The sequence below is a fragment of the Pristis pectinata genome, chromosome 6, assembly GCF_009764475.1.
Source record: "Pristis pectinata isolate sPriPec2 chromosome 6, sPriPec2.1.pri, whole genome shotgun sequence".
NCBI classification, from domain to species: domain Eukaryota; kingdom Metazoa; phylum Chordata; class Chondrichthyes; order Rhinopristiformes; family Pristidae; genus Pristis; species Pristis pectinata.
In genome coordinates, this window is record NC_067410.1 from 22726202 (window position 1) to 22748015 (window position 21814).

At 39.1% G+C, this 21814-nt stretch overlaps 1 protein-coding gene across 6 annotated transcripts in view; it reads right to left on the reverse strand.

Annotated features, from left to right (window-relative positions):
• Positions 1-21814, reverse strand: part of fgd (faciogenital dysplasia) — a 207185-nt gene that overhangs the window by 88300 nt on the left and 97071 nt on the right. For 5 of the 6 annotated variants that reach the window (XM_052018413.1, XM_052018407.1, XM_052018409.1 and 2 more), the window contains exons 2-4: positions 11100-11255; positions 5550-5739; positions 3634-4225 (exon numbers count right to left, since the gene is read on the reverse strand). In XM_052018413.1, the coding sequence (XP_051874373.1) occupies positions 3634-4173 (540 nt within the window). In that variant the 5' untranslated portion in view covers positions 4174-4225; positions 5550-5739; positions 11100-11255. Of the gene's footprint in view, positions 1-3633; positions 4226-5549; positions 5740-5850; positions 6101-11099; positions 11256-21814 lie in introns of those variants that run through there. The other variant, XM_052018412.1, reaches the window with a different exon arrangement.

Sequence of the window (21814 nt, forward strand, 5' to 3'; positions counted from 1 at the left end):
AATAGTATTACGTGTTAGATTTCCAGAAGGCATAGAAATAACATATTGGTGTGGATAGGTATTTAGCTGGCTAACAGGAAACAGAGCTGGCAGAGTGTAAAGGGCAATGTGCCACAGAGAAAGGTGATGGGGCCTCAAATTATTAAAATGTTTTATAAATGACGGGTGAAGGCACCAAAGGTATGGTTGCTAAATTTGCTGACAACACAAAGACAGGCAAGAAGCAGACACAAGGCGGCTACAAACAGATATGAATAGGGTAAGGTAAGCATGCAAAGATCTAATAGATGGAATATAATGTGGGAAAATGTGAAATTTTCCATTTTGACAAAGAAAATTTTTAAAAACGAGTTATATAAATAGTCAGAGATTGCAGAGTTTCAAGAAGAAAAAGAGGTCTGGGTGCTTGGTGCATGTTCTGCAAAAGGCTAGCATGCAGGTATAGCAATAATTAAGAAAGCTAATGGAATGTTATTGTTTATTGCTAGGGGAATTGAAAATAACATTACGTTTCAGTTCTTATAGGATACTGGGAGACTGCATCTGTGTATAGTGTTGGTCTCCTTATTTAAGAATGGATGTTACTGCTTTAGAAGCAGCTGAGGTTTACCAGACTGACACCTGAAATGTGCAGGTTGGTTTATGAGGAAAGAAAGGACAAGATCAGCTTGTATTCACTGGCGTTTAGCAGAGTGAGAGGGGACTTGATTAAAACATGCAAGATCCTGGAGCGGTCTTGAAAGGGAGGATGTGAAACTAATGTTTCCTTTTATGGGAAAATTGAGGACTTGAGGCCACTGTTTTAAAATAAGGGATCACTGACTTAAGACAGATATAAGGTGAAAATTTCTCTCTGGGGGTCATGAGTCTTTGGAACCATCTTCTTCAAAGGCCAGTAGAAGCAGATCCCTCGAATAGTTTTTAATCAATCAGATCTGCCTTGATCTTAATAAATGACAGAACAGGCTGGAAAGGCTGAGTCCCAATTCCAAAGTTTACATGTCTGTAGTGTCCTAACTGTGTAAAATGTGGATTAGAAAATAATTTTTTTCCACATGTGCACAATGAAGAGCAGATTGGGAGACTTTGAAGTGGATGAGATGAGTCTGGCAGGGGCAGAGGTAGGGTGAGGTTCAGAGTCCCAGGTGTTAAACAAGATCAAATCTGTGGAAGGAATAACCCCTAGTTATATCTACACTGGTATATTGATGCAAGGTCAGCCAGTGACAGTTCGACTTGTAATGTCCCCCTGAAGCATGCTATTAATTTTAAGGTAGTGCAGTTGAAACCAATGTGGCATTGATGTACAACAAGACTACAGATGGAGCCAGATGGAAGATCTCATCTGAAGGGGGTGAACCCACAGAATCAAGAGTGAAATGATGTGGGTTTCATCACAGAAGGCTAGAAAGATGTCACAACAACCATGGCTGGAAGTAAAGTAGATGGGACTGAAACAAACACCATGACAGGAGCATAAAGGTCACTTTGACACAAACAAAAATCGCTCCAGCTGCACAACATGCGGATGAAAGTGCAGATGCTTTTCACAGAACTGGGATGCTGGAAGGCAAATACCATCTAGTCCTAGATGAAACAAGGCAGCAGTAGTACACCCTGTTCCAATGGCTCTCAAGGAGAAAGTTAAAATTGAATCAGAGACACTTCCCTGTGAGTGTTGAGAAATTAAGTAGCAAGCTGAGAACTGTTGAGACCCAATAGACTTTACTCAACTCTTGAGGAGCTATTACTGTAAAATATTGATGGAAAATGTTGGCTAAATATATGTACAGCAAAACCTTCAGTCTGCTGGATGCAAAGAATGAGTTCAGGCACATGGAGCTTGGTGAGAATAGCTTCCACTTAATCTGCCTCTACACACCATTTGGTAGATAGTGGAGGAGAAGAACCAGAGGAAATACAGCAAAGCTGTACTTGAAGGTCTCAGCGGTGTAAAGACCACACCAAATGTAGGTTGGTCTATGGAGAAGGAGAAGCAATGGAACTGGCAGAGTAAGACTATGACTGAAAGCTGAAACACTTGATGAACTGATGATGGGAGAAGCAACTAAAACTATTCATGTTCATATTAAAGGAGTCCTCCTTTGTGAATCACTTGATCACAACACTCAGGACCACAGCAAAGTCAGTGTTATGATACTTTGATGATAAGAAGGACCTGACACAATCAGCTGATGTCTCAGAGAAAGGTCAAAGCAACCATCTTGGAGGAGGATCTGCTGCTTGCATACACTAGCAAAGCTCTGACAGACATGGAGACATTTCACGTAAAAGTAAATGCTGTGATTTTTTGGACTGAACAAATGACGTCAATACACATCTAGGACAACTGTAAGTCTGAACAGTTTATCATTTAATTTTGTTCCAAACACATTTTTTACCTTAACCCTATAGTTATTTATTTAGGGCTTTATTTCAATAAGGATTACAAATATTTGACGGTACTTCTAAATCCAGCAAGCTTTGAAAGGTTCTAGCTAATTTATCAGAAATTTGCTTATCTTTTATTTTATTATCAAATAGATGCCATCTGGGCATGGAGATATATTTGCCTTCAAGTCCATTGTTTCAGCCATTACTAATTCTTTCTTTCTACATAAATGCCTTTAATAGTCTCCCATATTTCCTACCCCCATGTTAATGTTTAGAGTTGACCAGATATCTAATATTGCATTTTCCTCCCCCACCTCCTCATGAATGCAAAAACATAATATTCACATGCTTACAATTTAGTAAAATTCAATTTTAATATTTGCATACCCTTGTTACCTCTATCATTGATTCAATATTACCTAAAGTTCTGTAATTACTCATGATGTAATCTACAAGATTATTTTTCGTATTTCCTCTATCCTCATTATCTTGTGGTCTTTATATTCCCTTATATAATTTTCCCAATCTTCATTCATGTCTTTATTTATTGTTCTTAGATGTTTAAATCATTCCTAACCATTCATGAACCATGCATGCCTGCATCACAATGAATTTCATTTTTGCCTTTTGGGGATGATGTAGCTGATAGTTGACCGCGATTGGGTACTCTTGCAGGTGTTGCTGTTGAATGGAGTACATCATATTAGGTGGCCCCAGAGTCAGGGTCAATTGTACTAATGCCTACAATTATGTAGCCATGGCAGCATGCATTGTTTAAGTACAGATTAAAAAACGTTAATTGGGATGCTTTTGGGAAAATATGGTGGTCTAGTATCGTGCTAAATTCAGAAAAGGAACATTTAAAAAGAAATTTATTTATAAGAGAATGGAGGAAAAACTGATTATGGAGGTTCCAGTTTATTATTTTCCAAACCAGCACTTGTTCCCAATCCAGTTTTAAGTTAATAGTTGGTTAAGATGTTTTAGGTCACCAATCCTTGGAAATTAATCAGAATTTTTGAATTATTATTTTCTTTTCCATAGTAACATTGCCAATAATAGTAAATGTGACACCATTTAATTTTATTTTTCATTAATGTTTATGTGACAGCAGACCAAGTCATGGTTTGAATATTACATACCAAACTGCAGATGAATGTTATTTAGTACAACATGTTCAGAAGAACCAGCTGGTTTCTGTTGCCACACTTGATAAAACCTCCAAAAATAACATCTTACCTTGGTCGTTTCCAACTGTTCACTCTTTGACACTTCCGTTGGCTCACTTTCTTCACTGCTGCCGTCATCCATATCACTATCATCATCTTCCTGGGTGGAGTCTATTTTTTGTTGCATTTCAGAAGCTTCACCAGGTTTTACTTCCATATCATTTTCATTCTCTACAGAATTGACATTTTGTTTCTCTTCAGTTGCTTCTTCATTAGGAAAAACCTCACTGTCCCCATTACATGAGGGACTATCAATCCCACTGTCTCGATTAGGTATTTTACCATTCCCATTTTGTTCTAATGTGGATTCTCCCATCTCAGCTGCAGGTCTTGCCTCTTGAGTCCTTATCCCTGTACAATCATCACCTTTCAGATCACCTTCTGCCAATTCCTTCATTGCAGTCACTTCCTCATTTGAACGTTCCATCACTTCCATGCTGACTTCCGTTCCATTGGAATCAATTTTTTCTACTGTAACCTCAGCTGTGCTTGCTGGCTCCAATTCACTGTCAGATGCTGCACATTCAGAGGAGTCCTGAGACGGCTCCATTTTAAGGGATAATATCAGCTGATTCCTTTTACTGATCTCTGGGCTCAGTTGCCTACAACAACACATTAACATTTCACATGAATGCAAATAGTTTGAACCAGTTCGAATAAACTTAATACAAAGGCAAAATGGTGAGGCACAGGAAACCCAAATGGAAATATATGCAAACAAAATGCTGAAATTATGCTCAAAACACCATGTTCTACAAACACTGTCTGGTGAGTATCTCTGATTTTATTTTTTGCAATAAATACGTCAACTTTACTTCTGTTCATGGCCTACAGGAAGCAAGATGTAAACAGGGGGAAAAACAAAGTTCTGCCAATCAGATAACTATAACATTATCCATTCACCTGGACAGTATTTTCCTGAGGAATTACTGGATCTCATTTAAAGCATGGGTTGAAAAGGAGAAATAAAATCCTTGGCATTTATTTCATATGTGAAAACAGGCTGGATTCAAGCATTTAATTAAGATGTGAACATGTAAAATTGTTTCATTCTGAAATAATGGGCTGGATTGCATAAAGACAGAATAGAAATTCATCTTCAATTGCATGCATTAAATGCACTACTTAGTTGTAGCTAGACATTGCACCATGCATTAAATTTTGAAAATTTTATCCACTTATGTCAATGGAATCTAATGTTATAAGCAGAGTACAGCGCACAGCAATGCATGCAATCAAGGTCAATATATACCTGGTATATTTATGTTCCAAAACAACAATACAAAGGCAAACATTAAAAATAAATTATGAGTGCATCCCATATGAAAACAAAAATATTGCTGGAGACCCAACAAAATCTTGATGAACCACACTAAGGAAGTCCTTTCTGTACATAATTGTAAATTGTATGTGCTTTAGTGACAATGAGTCCAGAAGAATCTAAAATTGTTTATTTGAAACATTTTTTGCTGAAACCCATTTCAATTTCAGAAGAGAAAATTTGTTTTAATTGAAGATGAGTTTTCCATTTACAGTCAGTGATAAAAAGTTCTCTGGCTTGTCAACATAAATATAAACAATTCCATTTTCTGAAATTACTGCAGAAAATTGTAAAAATAAATAAATTGTAAGATTGCCGATCTTCAAAGATAAAGGCAATATATTTGCAAACATTGCTATTTTAAGTCTTCAGAAAATCCTTTAGACAGACAAGTTTAATTGATTTACCGGATGTAGATAAGTTACTTATCAAGAACACTTAAACAACACAGGTAGTAGTGAACTGCAGCCCCTTCCTTTGTGATCTCATCCACAAAAACAAAGCAACGGAAAAAAAGTCTCCTATTGATATTATCAAATTTAGTCCAAAAGCATTTTTAGTACTCAGAAGAGTAAGACTTTTAAACAGGCAACAGAATGGCTTACCTGACACTTTCAAATTTCTCAATAAGTGACGAGACACAAGGCAGAGTTGTTGTTTCCTTGCTCTCAGTCCTTGACTGGAGGCTCTTGATTAGCTTTGGATCAGCAGGTAAAGGCCTAGATGGAGCTGGAGGAATCCTCTGAAAGGCTTCTTCTTGACGCAAGGTTTGAAGGTGGATAGGCTTAGGAGGTACTAGTATAAAAATACATACGTACAATCAAGTTAATACCAAAACTTCCCATTACCATTCAGCTAGAGTCTTCTCACTGAAAGGAGACAGACAAGCAGCTTCTTTTGTCTTACCCCAAGTTTCTGCTTTCTCTTGCAAGATTCGACAACATTTTCCAAAAGCAACCTATAGGTTTCTAACTGCATTGCTGATGAAACATCCTTCAACTATACTCCATTTTAATCTTTCAACTTGAGACATTTTGTAGTGCATCCAACATTTGAAAGCTGGATGTGCTTCCTCGTTGCTAGAACAGGAAGCACAGAAAATGATGAAAAAAATGCGGTTTTGTAACCGTAAGAAATGGCACTGTGATGCCCAAGGCAACAAAGGAAGTTAGTTAAGCAACTTGCTTCTTTTTAATAGTTATACCCATGACAGTTGAAGGAAATTTGGTCTTCGATTTTGCATCAATAAATTACTACTTAGCAGTTGTAAGATCGCCATTCTGTTTTTGCTATAAAACAACTTGTGTGCTCGACACATCTTTTGTGGGCAGGTTGAGCTTCTCCACAGCTTCCTTCCTCTTTCTGGTTCTGATGCATTTTCTCATTTAAAAAACAGCATACCAAATTTAAAAGTTATAATGAATACATGCTGCAAAATGCTAGTCAATATTAAATTTTAAAAATGCACAATGCAAAACATGGTTAAATTATTTTATTTCAAGTTGCTCATGCATTCTGTAAATGAGTCAGTCCGAACAGTTTTACATAAACAGTACCTTGTAACAAAACACTACTAATCTGAAGTGATAAAACTGGGTTACACAGCGATAAGATAAAAGGGAACAGCACTTTTAGACGGTACTGCGCAGTTTATAAACCTATTTTGAATATATTAGAAGCAATGTCAGGTGGCATTATTGAAAGAGAATGCATTATTGTATTGTTTTGTGACCCCACTGCACAAATGAATAAATTTCAACGAATAAATTTCAACTAATGATTTTCATCATTCATTCATACTGCATCAACTAAATGTTCAAAATTAACATCAGTTTAAAGACTGCAGGAGTTGGAGGAGGTAGTTCATCACTACCTTCTCAAGGGCAGTTAGGGATGAGTAGTTAACGTTAATCTGCCAGTGACACCCACATCTCATAAATGTAAAAAAACAATTTCAAATCTAAAAATGACATACAGTTTGAGGGAGGGTGAAGAAAGAGAATAAGAGCATGTTAGAAAAAAATGCAAGAGACTGGCAAAAGTCAAACCAATGGATGTTAACTGCTTTGTGTCTAAAGTTAAATGGAAAGAGTTTGTGAATGACATGGCTAAACTTGATTTACCAAGATTTATCAAGATTGCCAATTCATGGTTAAAGAAAACACCATCAATAGTTATACAGGCAGAAAAGTCTCAATTCATTAAGTATATTCCAACTATCATAAGGAAATTATTAGCTCATGTTATAGGGGAACCATCTGAGAATTCCAAAGTATTGTAAATTGCATCTCTGTTCAATACAATACAATCTGGTCCAAAACTGGATGCACATGATGGAAAGGCTTTGTCTAAATATCTGATCTTAGTTTTGTATAATAATTTTCCTAAAATGCAAACTTTTGTTTTATGTACAACCAGTATTACAAAATAAGTTACTAAACTTCTCCAGAGTTTAGAAGGGGATTCATTTGTAATCTCAGTCTCTGAAGCTGATATCTGGCATCCTTCAAGAGGGTGAATCCACGAGAAGCCTCTGGTCCAAATGGCATACCTGGCTGCATCCTAAAGGTCTGTGCAGACCAACTGGCTGGAGTACTTACAGACATATTCAACTTCTCACTTCTGCAGTCTGAGGTTCCCACCTGCTACAAAAAGGCATCTATTGTACCAGTGCCCAAGAAGAGTATGGTGACTTGCCTCAATGACTACCATCTCATAGTCCTTACATCAACCATAATGACATGCTTTGAGAGACTGGTTATGTGCAAATCAACTCCTGTCTCAGAGATGACCTGGATCCACTTCAATTTGCCTAAAGCCAGAACAGGTCAACAGATATGATTTCTCTGGCTCTTCACTCTGCTCTGGACCATCTGGACAACAGGAACATACTCATCAGGCTGCTTTTCATCAACTACACCTCTGTGTTCAATACAATCATCCCATCCAAACACATCATCAAGCTTCAAGACCTGGGCCTCTGTACCTCCCTCTGCAAATAGATACTCAACTTCCTCATCAGCAGACCTCAATCAGTGAGGATTGGTAACAACATCTCCTCCTCACTGACCATCAACACAGGTGCAATTCAAGGTTGCATACTAGCCCCTGCTCTACTCCCTACACACACATGACTGTGTGGCTAGGCACAGCTCCAATGCCATATACAACTTCACCAACGATGCCACTGCTTGTTGGACAAATCACAGGTGATGATGAGTCAGCATACAGGAGCAAAATACAGCACATGGCTGAGTGGTGCCGCAACAACCTCTCACTCAATGTCAGTAAAACCAAAGAGCTGATCGTTGACTTCAGGAAGGGGAAGGTGGGCGAACATGCACCAGTCTACATTGGTGGATCAGCGGTGGAGATGGTCCTGGGCGTTAACATATCAGATGACCTGTCCTGGGCCCAGCACATAGATGCAATCACAAGGAAGGCGTGCCAGCATCTTTACTCTGTTAGAAGGTTTGGCATGTCACCGAACACACTGATCAACTTCTACAAATGTACTGTTGAAAGTATCCTAACTGATTGCATCATGGTCTGGTATGGCAATTCGAATGCGCAGAAAAGTAGGAAGCTGCAGAGAGTAGTGGACTCAGCCCAGTACATCACCGGCACATCTGTCTCCACCATCGGTAGTAGCTACACAAGGCGCTGCCTCAAAAAGGCCACATTGATCATCAAAGATCCCCACCTTCTGGGCCATACCATCTTCTCACAGCTACCATCAGGCAGGAGGTAGAGAAGCCTGAAGTCCCACACCACCAGGTTCGAGAACAGCCAGTTCCCTTCAACCATTCAGTTCTTGAACCAACCTGCACAACCCAGATCACTACCTCAGTATAGTAAAACTATGAGCACCTTGTACTACAATGGACATTATTTTTGTTTTAATTGTGCTCTTTCTTGTAAAAATTGTACACAATCTATGTTTTATTTATGTTTCTCTTGTGAATGCTGCTTATCTGATGCTATGTGTCAGTGATGCTGCTGCAAGTAAGTTTTTAATTGCACCTATGCATGCAATATGTGTGTGTATGTAATATATATATATATATTACATACACACACATACACACTTGTGCATATGACATTAAACTTGACTTTGAGATTTTGAAGAAAAACATCTGAAGGAGCTGGAGAGACTACACACTGTGAGGATGTTAGGGGGCAGTATCTCACAATATGGAGTTAACCACTTAAGACTGAGGTGAGCTGGGATTTCTTCTATCGGTGTTGCAAAGTTTTGGTATTCTCTACACTAGAGAGCTGCAGATTCAGACTCATTGAGTATACTCTGGGCTAAAAGAAACAGATTTTTGCACTTAGAGGAATTAAGGGTAATGAGGATTGAACAGGAAAGTGGAATTGAGGCAAAAAAAATCAGATCAATATTATCTTACTGACAAGCAGAACTGGAATGCAAATACTCCTGCTCTTATGTTCCTAAACTTCAAACTGGGGTGCTAGTAACTGAAATCATCAGGAAAATTCTTTAATCACAATGCATATCATGTGTGTAATTTACTTCTAGTGTGACCATTCCTGGATCAAATTTTCGAAATTTGCATCGAGTAACTTAGCACAATTTAACAAAACTTGCCTGATTTGACAGTGTAATTAGAGAACAATGATATCAATTGCGATGCAAAATTAGGAAAGTTTCTCCACAATTCAAGCAAGGTGCCTTTGAGAGTGTTTCATAACCTAATGACGCAGTAGAACAAACAATGAGGGAGGCCATGTTGGCTTTATATTGGTACAATGCAATTTTTGATGCTTATTTCTCAGCAATATTGCTGCAATTTGATAAAAGGTGACAGAGAAGTATCTTAAGGCATTTCTGACAGCTTAAAATTAACCACAGATGACAGATCTAGTACATTTGTATTCAAGGTGCTGTCTCTGTGGGAAATCTACCTTATTTGTAACATCTGGAAGAGTAGGAATGAGGCAGCACAGCTGACAACTGCTGCTTTCATTTGGACCCATGTTTACACAGCCACTGGGATTCAAAAAGCCAAATAGTCGTACTTAGTCTCTACACATTGGGTGCCTTTAGTTATATCTAAGAATTCCAAAGAATGCCATAATTGGAAATTATGCGATCATCTTCCATCCCACCATGCAGTGCGTATTTTGTTGTCACCGCCACCACCCAAGTCCATATTTCTCACTGTAATTGCCTGGCTTACTTCTGGCCCAGCTAGCTACGCACTGGTGATTATATAATGTTTTTAAGTCAGTTTTAGTGGTAAGACAGAAATGAAGTTTTGCCTCGCCAAATCATTAGCTCTTGGATGAAGAGAAGATGTAATCCCACAGGGATAGTCTTAGATCCTCTCAAACCCCACAAGAAACAACATGACTCTGAGCAATGTTTTCGCAGTTTTCAAAAAGAGGCCCTTAAAGTGGAACTGGTGAAGTGCCATGTGATAAAATTAGAGGTTTGACTGTAATTTGCCAGGTTGCAACAAGTAACAGAGAGCTTTCAAGTTTAGCCATAACCTCAAATGAAACATATACACCCAGGAAGCTGGTTAAACTCTACTTATGTTTTCTCCCCCCACGTGTTTACAGGTGAATTGGGAGCAACTGTGGCACCAGGACAGAAATGTTACTGCTAAAGATGTTAAAGGTGAGGAGCGGGGGGTGATGGAGAAAACTCTGATCACAAGGAAGACTAAAATTTAGGTAAAGAATGACAGGAAATTGTTATTTTATTAATTAGCTTTTTCTTCTTAGATACTTCCTCAGGACAGAGGATGACTATATTGTTAATCAGATAATGGAACAGTTCCAACTACAAGCTCACATAATTGCTTAGGATTAAATACCAACTTTGTAAGCAAAGATTCAACCTACCGAAAAGTCTGATCTGTAACAGAACATGAAAATCTCCAACACCTTTATCCTTATGTAATTTTATATTCTATATTTTTAAATATTGTTTGAATATGAAATAAGTTTTAGTATTTTCTTTTATCACTTTGAAACAGATATTGTGTGCAATTCCATCCATTAAATGTTTCCTAACTGCATAATCTTCTGATAATTGATGAACAAATGTCTTTATTAAAATCTTCATTTTGTCACAAGTAAGCAAGCTAACATCAAAATAAAAAAATTTTCTCTTTGAGACTTGCCTTGAGGTTTTTGGGCTGTGACTTTCCCGACCAATGACGACGCATTGGTTAACTTTTTTCCTATTTGCTGAATGCATGGTACAGAGCTGAGATTCTGAAGGTGACCGGGACTGGAATCAGAATTACTTCTGACTTGCAGTTGAGTCCCAGAGTAACCTGCAACAGAAAAATTATATTCACTTCAACGACATACTTTAAACACAAATACTTTCACACAGAATCAGTAGAAACACATAGCAACCCTACGACCATTTGGCACATCAATGCACCTCCCAATCCTTTTGGAAAGAGCAATTCAATTAATCCTGGTCATCTCCTTTCCTGTATGCTGCAAATGTTTCAATATCTAGTGTTTATCCATTTTTTTGTTTTGTTAAAGTTAGGATTGAATTTACTTCCACCACCTTTTCAGGCAGGACATTACAGAGGAAGAAAAAAAGCACTACATAAAAAATGTACATATTTGGTTCTTCTGTCACTCTGTCAGCCGTCAACATTTTTAATAGCATGAACTTTTTCTCCTTATTTATTCTTTCTAATCCCTTACCAAACACTGTTAACAGATCTCCCCTTAAACTTTCTTCATTTTTAAAAAGAAGTTTTCAAGTTTTTCCACATCACTGAAGCCTTTTTTCTTCCCTGGTTCCATGCCAACAAATTTTCCAAATCTTCTCCAAGCCCTTAAAACCTTCCAAAGGTACGGTGCCCAGAAGTCAACAGCTGAGATCCAGTCAGTGTGTTATAAAGCTGGAGTTCAACATGCTTTTGCACTCTATAACCAATGTTTAAAACCAAGGAACACAAGACCTTTCTCAATTTGTCCTTCCACCTTCAAAGACCTGTACGCTACTCACACCCATGCAGGTCTGTTTTCCCCTTACACCCCTTTAAAATTGCCTTTCCTCATTCTTCCAAATCAATATTAATTACAGGACACAGAGTTAAACTTCATCAGCATATGCCTGCCCATTTTGTCAATCTGTCCATCTACCTGAACTTTGTTTATTAAATTTGAGTTTCTTGTCATCTGCAGTCTTAAAAATTAAGCCCTTCATACCAAATCCAGGCAGTAATTAGCTCCTTGATCTCCTTGCCATTCTTCTCAAACCAGTCCCATTTCTTCTTCGTACAGAGTTCAACACAGTGGAGTTCAGAACAGCCCATAAATTTGGGGCACTCTGTGACTCCTGTGGGTGGGAGTCAACAGGTTGTCTGTGGGGCACGGAAAAGAATTCTCTGTGGGTTCTTGAGAATTTTGACATTGGTTTTCTTAAGCATTTTTTTTGCTAATACTAATATTTTGGAGCCAGTTTGATGGAGGGATAATGGAGCGAATTAGGTAGTGATCAGAAACAGCAGTCATCAGTACACTCATGGCACAAGTACAGGAGACTGCTCTGCAGCCCCTCATTTGAGCAATGACATAATCTAAAAGATGTATGGCCAAACCCAGCTCAAATGCCATCTGTAGATTCACCAATGATACCGCTGTTGTTGGTAGAATCTCAGATGGAGATGAGGAGTGTACAGGAGTGAGATGGATCAGCTGGTTGAGCGGTGTCACACAACAACCTCGCACTCAACATCAGCAAGACCAAGGAAATGATCATGGACTTTAGGAAGGGGAAATCAAGAGAACACACACCAGTCCTCATTGAGGGGTCAGTGGTGGAAAGGGTGAGCAGCTTCAAGTTCCTGGTCGTCAGCATCTCAGAGGATCTGTCCTGGGCCCAACACATTGATGCAATCATGAAGATGGCACACCAGCAGCTCTACTTCGTTAGGAGTCTGAGATTTGCTATGTCATTAAAGACTCTTACAAATTTCTATAGATGTACGGTGGAGAGCATTCTGACTAATTGCATCACAGCCTGGTATGGAGCCTCCAATGCACGGGATTGTAAGAGGCTGCAGAGGGTTGTAGACTCAGCCAGCTCCATTACAAGCACAACTCTCCCCACCATTGAGGACATCTTCAAGAGGCAGTATCTCAAGGCAGCGGCATCCATCATTAAGGACCCTCATCATCCTGGATATGCCTTCTTCTTGTTACTACCATCAGGGAGGAGGAACACGAGCCCCAAAGACCCACACTCAATGATTCAGGAACAGCTTCTTCCCCTCTGCCATCAGATTTCTGAATGGTTCATGAACTACCTCGTTACTCCTTTTTATTTTGCACTATTTATTTAGTTTTGTAATTTATAGATTTTTATGTCTTTGCACTATACTGCTGCCACAAAACAACAACTTTCACGTCATACGTCAGTGATAATAAATCTGATTCTGAATTGGGGTGTTGCCCTGAGGTCTTGTGCAGGTCCATCTCACAAGATCATCCTCCAAATAACATGTCAGAAGGTTACAGTGGCTTAACTTGTAGAGTTGCTGCCTCACAGCTCCAATGACCCAGGTTCAATCCTGACCTTCAGTGCTATCTGTCCTGAAGAAGCTCAGTCCTGAAGAAGGGTCCTGACCCAAAATATTGACCACCTGCTTTTCTCCACGGATGTTGCCTGGCCTGCTGAGTCCCTCCAGTATCATAGTGTTTTTCATCTAGATTCCAGCATCTGCAGTCCTTTGTTTCTCTAGTGCTACCTGTGTGGATTTTGCATGCTCTCCTGTGACTGCATGGGTTTCCTCAGGGTGCTCTGGTTTCCATCTACATCCCAAAGACGTGTAGTTTGGAAAGTTAATAGGCCATTGCAAGTTGCACCTATTGCATAGGTGAGTGGTACAATCAGAAGTAGGTGGATAGTGGGAAAGGTTGGTGGGAATGTAGAGAGAATTTTAAAAAATGAGATTATGTAGTTGGGTGCTCACTAGCCAGCACCAGCTCAGTGAGCTGAAGTATTGGTATATTATTGTCACTTACAGTGGAAAAACTTGTCTTGCATACCGATTGTACAGGTCAATTCATTACATAGTGCAGTTACATTTAGTACAGAGTGCATTGAGGTAGTACAGGTAAAAACAATAACAGTACAGAGTAAAGTGTCACAACTACAGAGGAAGTGTAGTGCAGGTAGACAATAAGGTGCAAGGTCACAACAAGGTAGATTGTGAGGTCTGAGTCCATCTCATCGTATAAGGGAACCATTCAATTGTCTTATCACAATAGAAGTTGTCCTTGAGCCTAGTGGTATGTGCCCTCAGGCTCCTGTATCTTCTGCCTGATGGGAGAGGAGAGAAGAGAGAATGACCCGGGTGGGTGGGGTCTTTGATTATGCTGGCTGCTTCACCAAGGCAGCGAGAGGTAAAAACAGAGTCCAAGGAGGGGAGGTTTGTTTCCTTGACATGCTGGGCTGTGTCCACACGTCTCTGCAGTTTCTTGCTGTCCTGGGCAGAGCAGTTGCCATACCAAGTGCTGCACAATTCTGTGACTCTATGACAATGTTGGAATTAGCCTCCTCTAATCTTCCTTACAAATGACGGCTTGCCAGAGGCTTGACTGTTTTCCTATCCTGAGGTTGAATAATCACCCAGGAGGATCAATGCCTCACTCTGGAAATCAGGGGTTTTTCCAAGGTCAGAGTAGAATTCCTCCTTGTTAAGGAGCCTATATTGTTTAAAAGGCCAATAGCCAAGAAACAAGAGATGCTTGAACCAAAAGTAATAAAATAATCATAGGTGACTTTAAATCTTCATAAAGACTGATCAAGTCAAAATTTGAAAAGTTATTTGAAAGAAAAGTTCATAGAGTGCATTCAGGACAATTTCCTGAAACAATAAATAATGGAAGTTATGGCAATTTTAGATCCCTTCTTCTCTAATGAGGCAGAGTTAATTGGGATCATTATAGTTAGCGATTCTATATGGAAAAGTATTCAAAATGATGGAATTCAAAAGTGATGCAATTAAATTGAAAACTAGAGGCTCCAGCTTAAATAAAGTCACTTACAAAGCTACAAGGAAGGAAGTTGGCCAAGCTAGATTGGAAAATCATAGAATCATAGAAACATACATCATGGAAACAGGGTAATCTGCTAAATTTGTCCGTGTCATCCACTGGACAAGTTTCTATATTAACCGCATCACCCAGCACTTGGTCCATAGCCTTCTATGCCTAAGCAATTAAGTGTTCACGTACCCTGTCAGCAACCCAGCTTCACCCATTCTCTCACAGGCAGTACATTCCAGGTTGTTACCAACCTCTGGGTGAAGAAGTTTCCCCCTGATATCCCATCTGAATCTCTTTTCCCCCTTACCCTAAACCTATGTCCTCTAGTTTTATCTTCCTCTGATATGGGGGAAAATTTCCTGCAACCTACCTTTGCTATACCCCTCAATTTTATATACCTCAATCATGTCCCCCTCTCAACCTCCTCTGCTCCAGGGAGAAAAGACCTAGCTTGTGTAGTCCTTCCTCATAACTGAACTGCTCCATCGCAGCAACATCCTGGGGAATCTCCTCTGCACCCTGTCCAATGCTATCACATCCTTCCTATACCTTGGTGACCAGAACTGCACAGAGTACTCCAGCCAAGGCCTGACCAAGGTTTTATAAAGTTGGAGCATAAACTCCTTATTTCTGTATTCAATGCCTTGACTAATGTAGGCTAGTAATATGGTATGCCTTCCTAACCATGTTGTCCACCTGCACTGCCACCTTCAAGGGTCAGTGGTCTTGCACTCCGATGTCCCTCTGTTCCTCAATACTCCCTCAGACCCTACCATTCATGGTGCATGTCCTAGCCTCATTACTGCTCCCAAAATGCATCACCTCACATTTAGATTAAAGGATACAGCAAGATTTAGATCACTTACAGATATGGGCAGAGAAATGGCAGATGGAGTTTAATTTAGGCAAGTATGAGTTGTTGCATTTTGGGAGGTCAAATGCAAGGTGAGAGTAGACAGTTAATGTCAGGACCCTTAACAGCATTGATGTATAAAGGGATCTTGGGGTCCAAGTCCATAGCTCCTTGAAAGTGGCAACACATAGAGAGAGCGGTGAAGGTGGTGTATGGCATGCTTGTCTTCATCAGTGAGGACATTGAGTACAAGTGTCAGGAAGTCACGTTGGAGGTGTATAAAGCTTTGATTAGGCTGCATTTGGGAGTAGTGTGTGCAGTTCTCATTCCCCATTACAGGAAGGATGTGAAGGCTTTGGAGAGAGTACAGAAGAGGTTTACCAGGATGTTACCTGGATTAGAGGGTATTGGCTATAAAGGAGAGGTTGGACAAACTTGGATTGTTTTCTCTGGAGCGTCAGACACTGAGGGGAGTCCTGATGGATGTTTATAAAATTATGAGAGGAATAGATAGGGAAGATAGTCAGAATCTTTTTCCCAACTTCGAAATGTCAAATACTAGAGGGCATAGCTTTAAGGTGAGAGGGGGAAACTTTAAAGGAGATGTGTGGGGCAATTTTTTATATATATAAAAACATAGAGAATGGTAGGTGCCTGGAATGTGCTGCCAAAGGCAATGATGGAAGCAGATATGATAGTGATGTTTAAGAGGCTTGTAGATAGGCACATGAATATGCAGGGAATGGAGGGATATGGATCATGTGCAGGCAGAAGGGATTAGTTTAATTTGGCATCATGTTTGGCACAGACATCAAAGGCCGAAGGGCCTGTTCCATGTTCTGAACTCCATCTGCCATTTTTCAACCCATTTCACCAAAATATCAACATCTCTCTGCAGCCTAAGACTGCCTTCCACACTATCAACAATTCTGCAAACCTTCAGATCATTTGCGAACTTACTGATCTTGCCTCTCATATCCACATTCAAGTCATTCATGTATATCACAAATAATGTTCCCAGCACCAATCTTTGTGGCTCACCACTAGTCATAGCCACCCAATCACAAAAACAACCCTCTACCATCACCCTGTCTCCTATTGCCAAGCCAATTTGGATCCACTTTGCCAACCTGCCCTGGATCTCATGGGCCCTAATCTTTTGAACTGGTCTCCCATGTGGGACCTTGTCAAAGGCTTCACTAAAGTCTACGTAAATCACATCTACTGCCCTGCCCTCATCAATATGCTTTGTTACCTTTTCAAAGAATTCAATCAAATTGGTCAGACAAGATCTGTCCCTGAGAAAGCCATGTTGGCTATCTCTGATTAGTCCCTGCTTTTCTAGGTGATCATTAGTCTTCTCCCTCAGAACTCCACCCCCCCCCCATCCCCCCACCCCCCAATCTTCCATACCACTGATGTTAGGCTCACAGGTCTGTGGTTACCAGGTTTTTCCCTGTTGTCTTGCTTGAAAAGTGGGACCATGTTCGCTGTCCTCTGGTACCTCACTTGTGTCTCAGCCAGAGCCCAGCAATCTCTACCCTTGCCTTCTGCAGCAGCCTGGGATAAATCCCATCCAGTCCTGGGGATTTAGCCACCTTTAAGCCTGCCAAGATATTGAGTACCTTCTCTCTATTTATGGAGACCTGCATTAGACTTTCACCTACCCCTTCACTGAATTCTCCAACTACAAAGTCTGTTTTCTTTGTGAATATTAGTGAAGAGCATTTATTTAGGACCTCACCTATACCTGGTTCCACGCAGAATGGTTTACAGGGTTTTCAGATAGGTAATAGCAAACATTTGAACAAATTTTCCATAATTTTTAAACAAATATGCAGAAATTAAGCTCCAAGGGAAAAATGATCCATTAATGGTTAACTAAAAAGCTTAAGTAATAGATTAAAAACTCATTTGCCAAGAAAACTTTAAGTAAACTCAAAAGGATCACTGACAAAGTGATAAATAGATAAAAGTCAGAAATATGAGGGTAACCAGCAAGAAATAAAACAAAGGGCTTCTGAAATCCTTGCACCTTATTATCTACCTGCACTGCACTATGTAGCTGCCACACTCTATTCTACATTCTGTTATTGTTTCACCCTGTACTACCTCAATGCACTGTGTAATAAATTGATCTGTATGAATGGTATACAAGTTTTTCACTGCACCTTGGTACACGTGACAATAATAAACCAATTCCAATACATATGTACAAGTAGCTGAATTAAATGTGGTTTTCTTAGGGGCAAACACAGGAGAAATTATAAGGGGGAAATAAGGAAATGGCTAAGACGTAAACCAAATATTTTGAATCTGCCTTCGGTATGCAAAAGAAACACATTAGACATACCAGAAGTAATCATAATTGAAGAAATTACTATGAAAGAGAAAGTACAAGATTTCTAAATGAAATGACAGCAGAGATTATGAACATCTTACTATTGATCTTCCAAAATTCCCAGGAATCTGCAATTGTCTGCATGAATTAGAAGGCAGCAAATATAACATCCATCATTCCAAAAAAAGGCAACAAGATAAACAGAATCTGTAGATCAGCTAGTTTGGCATGAATTTTCAGAAAAAGTGGATTCATTAGTGTTTTTCTGACATGTCCTTGATAAAGACAACAGAGACAAGATGTTTTTATAAAGTAAATGTTTTACAAATCTGAGATTTTTAGGATATGGGATATATGAGCAGCACGGTGGCTCAGCTAGTTAGCTGCTGCCCTACAACTCCAGTAACCCAGGTTCAATGCTGACCTCCAGTGCAGAGTTTGTACATTCTTCCTGTGACCACATGGGTTTCCTCCAAGTGCTCAGCTTTCCTTCCACATCCCCAAAACACTCAGGTTGGCAGGCTAAGTGGCCAGTGGAAACTGCCCCTAGTGTGTTGGTGAATGGTAGAATTTGCAGCCGTTGGGGGTGGTGGTTGGGGGTGGGGGGGGGGGGGGCGGAGAAGAAAACAGGTTAAGGAAGGCTTAATTGTAAACATAGATGCTTGATGGTTATTGTGGACTTGGTGGGCTGAAAGGTGTGGTTCCATGCTGTATCTATGACTCTAAACCAGCAGTGTACATAAGGAAAAACCAGATGTAGAATATCTGGATTTTCAAAAGACATCTGATATGGTTCTGCACCAAAATTAAGGGCTCATGAGGTTGGAAACAACATTTTAGCATGAAGACCATAAAAGAATAGAAAAAAGACTGGAAATAAAGATCTTAGGGTACAGAATCAGTATTAGGTCCTCAGCTATTTTTCATCTACATCAATAACTTACAGGAAAGGACAGATTGTAATATTAGCTGAAGCTACCAAATCAGATTCACAAATTAACAGTAACGAAATATCAAACAAAGGGATATTAGCAGATTAAGCGAGTGGGAAACAAGTGAGAAATAGGACAAGACAAGATAGCCTCATTAGTCACATGTACATCAAAACACACAAATGGTGAATATGTGGGAAAATCTGAGGTTATTCATTTTGGTAGATGCAATAGAAATGATATGGTGACCTCTACATCACACTTGGTGTATTTAAGCATATGCATTCCAAACCCCCAATCTTAGTCTATCTCACATTTTCCATTTTGATTGCTAATTTCCAATTACATGGTAGTGTAGCAGTTAGCGTGATGCTATTACAGCGCCAGCGACTCGGGTTCAATTCCCGCCCACTGTCTGTAAGGAGTTTGTATGTTCTCCCCATGTCTGCGTGGGTTTCCTCAGGTGCTTCAGTTTCTTCCTTCATTCCAAAGATGTACAGATTAGGAGCTGTAGGCATACCATGGTTGGTGCTGGAAGAGTGGCGACACTTGCAGGCTGCCCCCAGCACACTCTCAGTAATGCAAAAAAGATGCATTTCAATGTCTCTTTCGATGTACATGTGACTAATAAATAAATAAATATTTTATCTTATCTAATCCAATATTAGCAGTAAAAATGGGAAAATTACACTGGTTTAATATCCCATATCACAACTGCAAATTGACAATTTCAAAAATACTGGTTAATATAAATGGAAGTGATTATAGAAAACCATGGATGCAATAGAGGCTTTGTTATGAATCAAGAGTAAATGCTTGAACACAAATGTCTATTGGGAAATTATCTTGTTAAGATTTAAAATCTATCTTATTGAAAGACTTAGGTTACAGGTTAAGCACACCTTTTTTTATTTTTTATATTCATCCAGTGTAGTTGACTAGGTATCCCTGTTGCTGCAGATGAAATGTATTTGCTGAAGTTCATCTTTTTAAAAATTCATTCATTGTACAGGTCATTTTCTTAATATGAATTGATTGCTGTCAACATGGTGGGCCCCCATGTCTACCAGTGAAATAAAAGTGTCAAAATAATGCAGGTGTACTCTACAGTTGGGGCAAAGAGAGCCAGAACCGGAGAAATATCTAGAAGGTAACGCAATCCCAAAGCAACATGGACAGAAGTAGCACTAAACTCATTACTTCTCAATCAGTCAAAATCACTTAAAAACATGACAGAACTAGGCTTCTTCTGAACATATTTGCAATTAAAACATCTCAGAACTTGCATCACCAGATCCTCTACTGACAGTATAAATGCCCACATAGCTCACTTTGTGCATGTGCAGAGCTTTGGTCTATACATTTCTTTGGATTTGCAGAGTCCTAGAAAGAGATAAGTGCAAAATATTTCCGTTATTATGGAGATAGTTGGGTGATATGCTGGCTCAGAATTTTGTACATTTTCAGCCCATGCCATACCTAATCTGACACTGGTCAAACACCAATCATAATTTAAGTAAATTTTGATGGCAGCACAAATATGCAAATGTGCTGTAGTAACCATATTTGCATTATAATGATTGTTGTATAAAGAAAAAAAATGAACATGCATTCTACTAAGATCCATTTTCTCAGGTTAATCAGATCTCCTTGTAGTTTAAGCTACAACAAATAAAAAACTCAGACGATTGGCTAGAAGTGGCAAGTAAGACTTTTTAAGCATGTACCCTTTATCAAATGTCTGATGGAGACAATGCACTGAAAACATCACATCTGAAGACATCTCTGACCAGCTCTTCTACACGCATTTCATGTTGCCATCATTTGAACATTTCATTTAACAAAAAAAACATGCTAATTATGAAGTTGATATTGTTTGAAATCTTACAAACACAGACTATCCCATTTTGTTTTCATATATGCACTTCAAACAATTGATTTCTAAGAAAGAGTGTCCTTTTCAGCAAATGCAACATACAAATTAAACCCAGGAAAAAGATAAAGAAATGAACTGTTCACTTTACATCCCTTTCCTCATTTAAGACCTTCTCTAAACCCAATTTGCCATTTTTAGTCACCTCCCTGCATGCATTAGCTCATACAGCAACTACTTATACTAATATAACATTTTATATTTGTTAAATGTCAGATAGGTTCTAACAAAGTCATCTCAAAAACTATCCAAATAAGAAGTTCCCTTAATCTTCTTAGATTACTACACAGGAAAATAAAATAGTGGATCTGAAAAAAAAGAGTGGCTACAAACACTCACCAGGTTAGCCAGCATCTTTGGCAAGAGAGAAAGAAACAGCGTCTGATCCAACATGTCAATATCTGATCCATAAAGTTAATTGTATTTCTCACCACAAATCCCATCCAACCCACTGCATTTTTACATCATTTTCTGTTGCCCAAGATTAATGCTTACATTTAATGACTGATTTTACAAAAATATTTAACATCTAGTTCAGGGAAAATGCCTTCACTGGAGGTATAAAATACATTTGCACTGTTTGCAATTAACTGTCAATTGAAATGTGATGCAACCATTATCAATAACTGATATATGCATAACTGTTTGTAAACTTAATATAATCTTAATATTACAGCTGCAACTTGCTCATTAGAATGAATAGACTGACCGGAATATTGACCAGTAACAAGTCAGGCAGAGTAGACAGGTCCTTA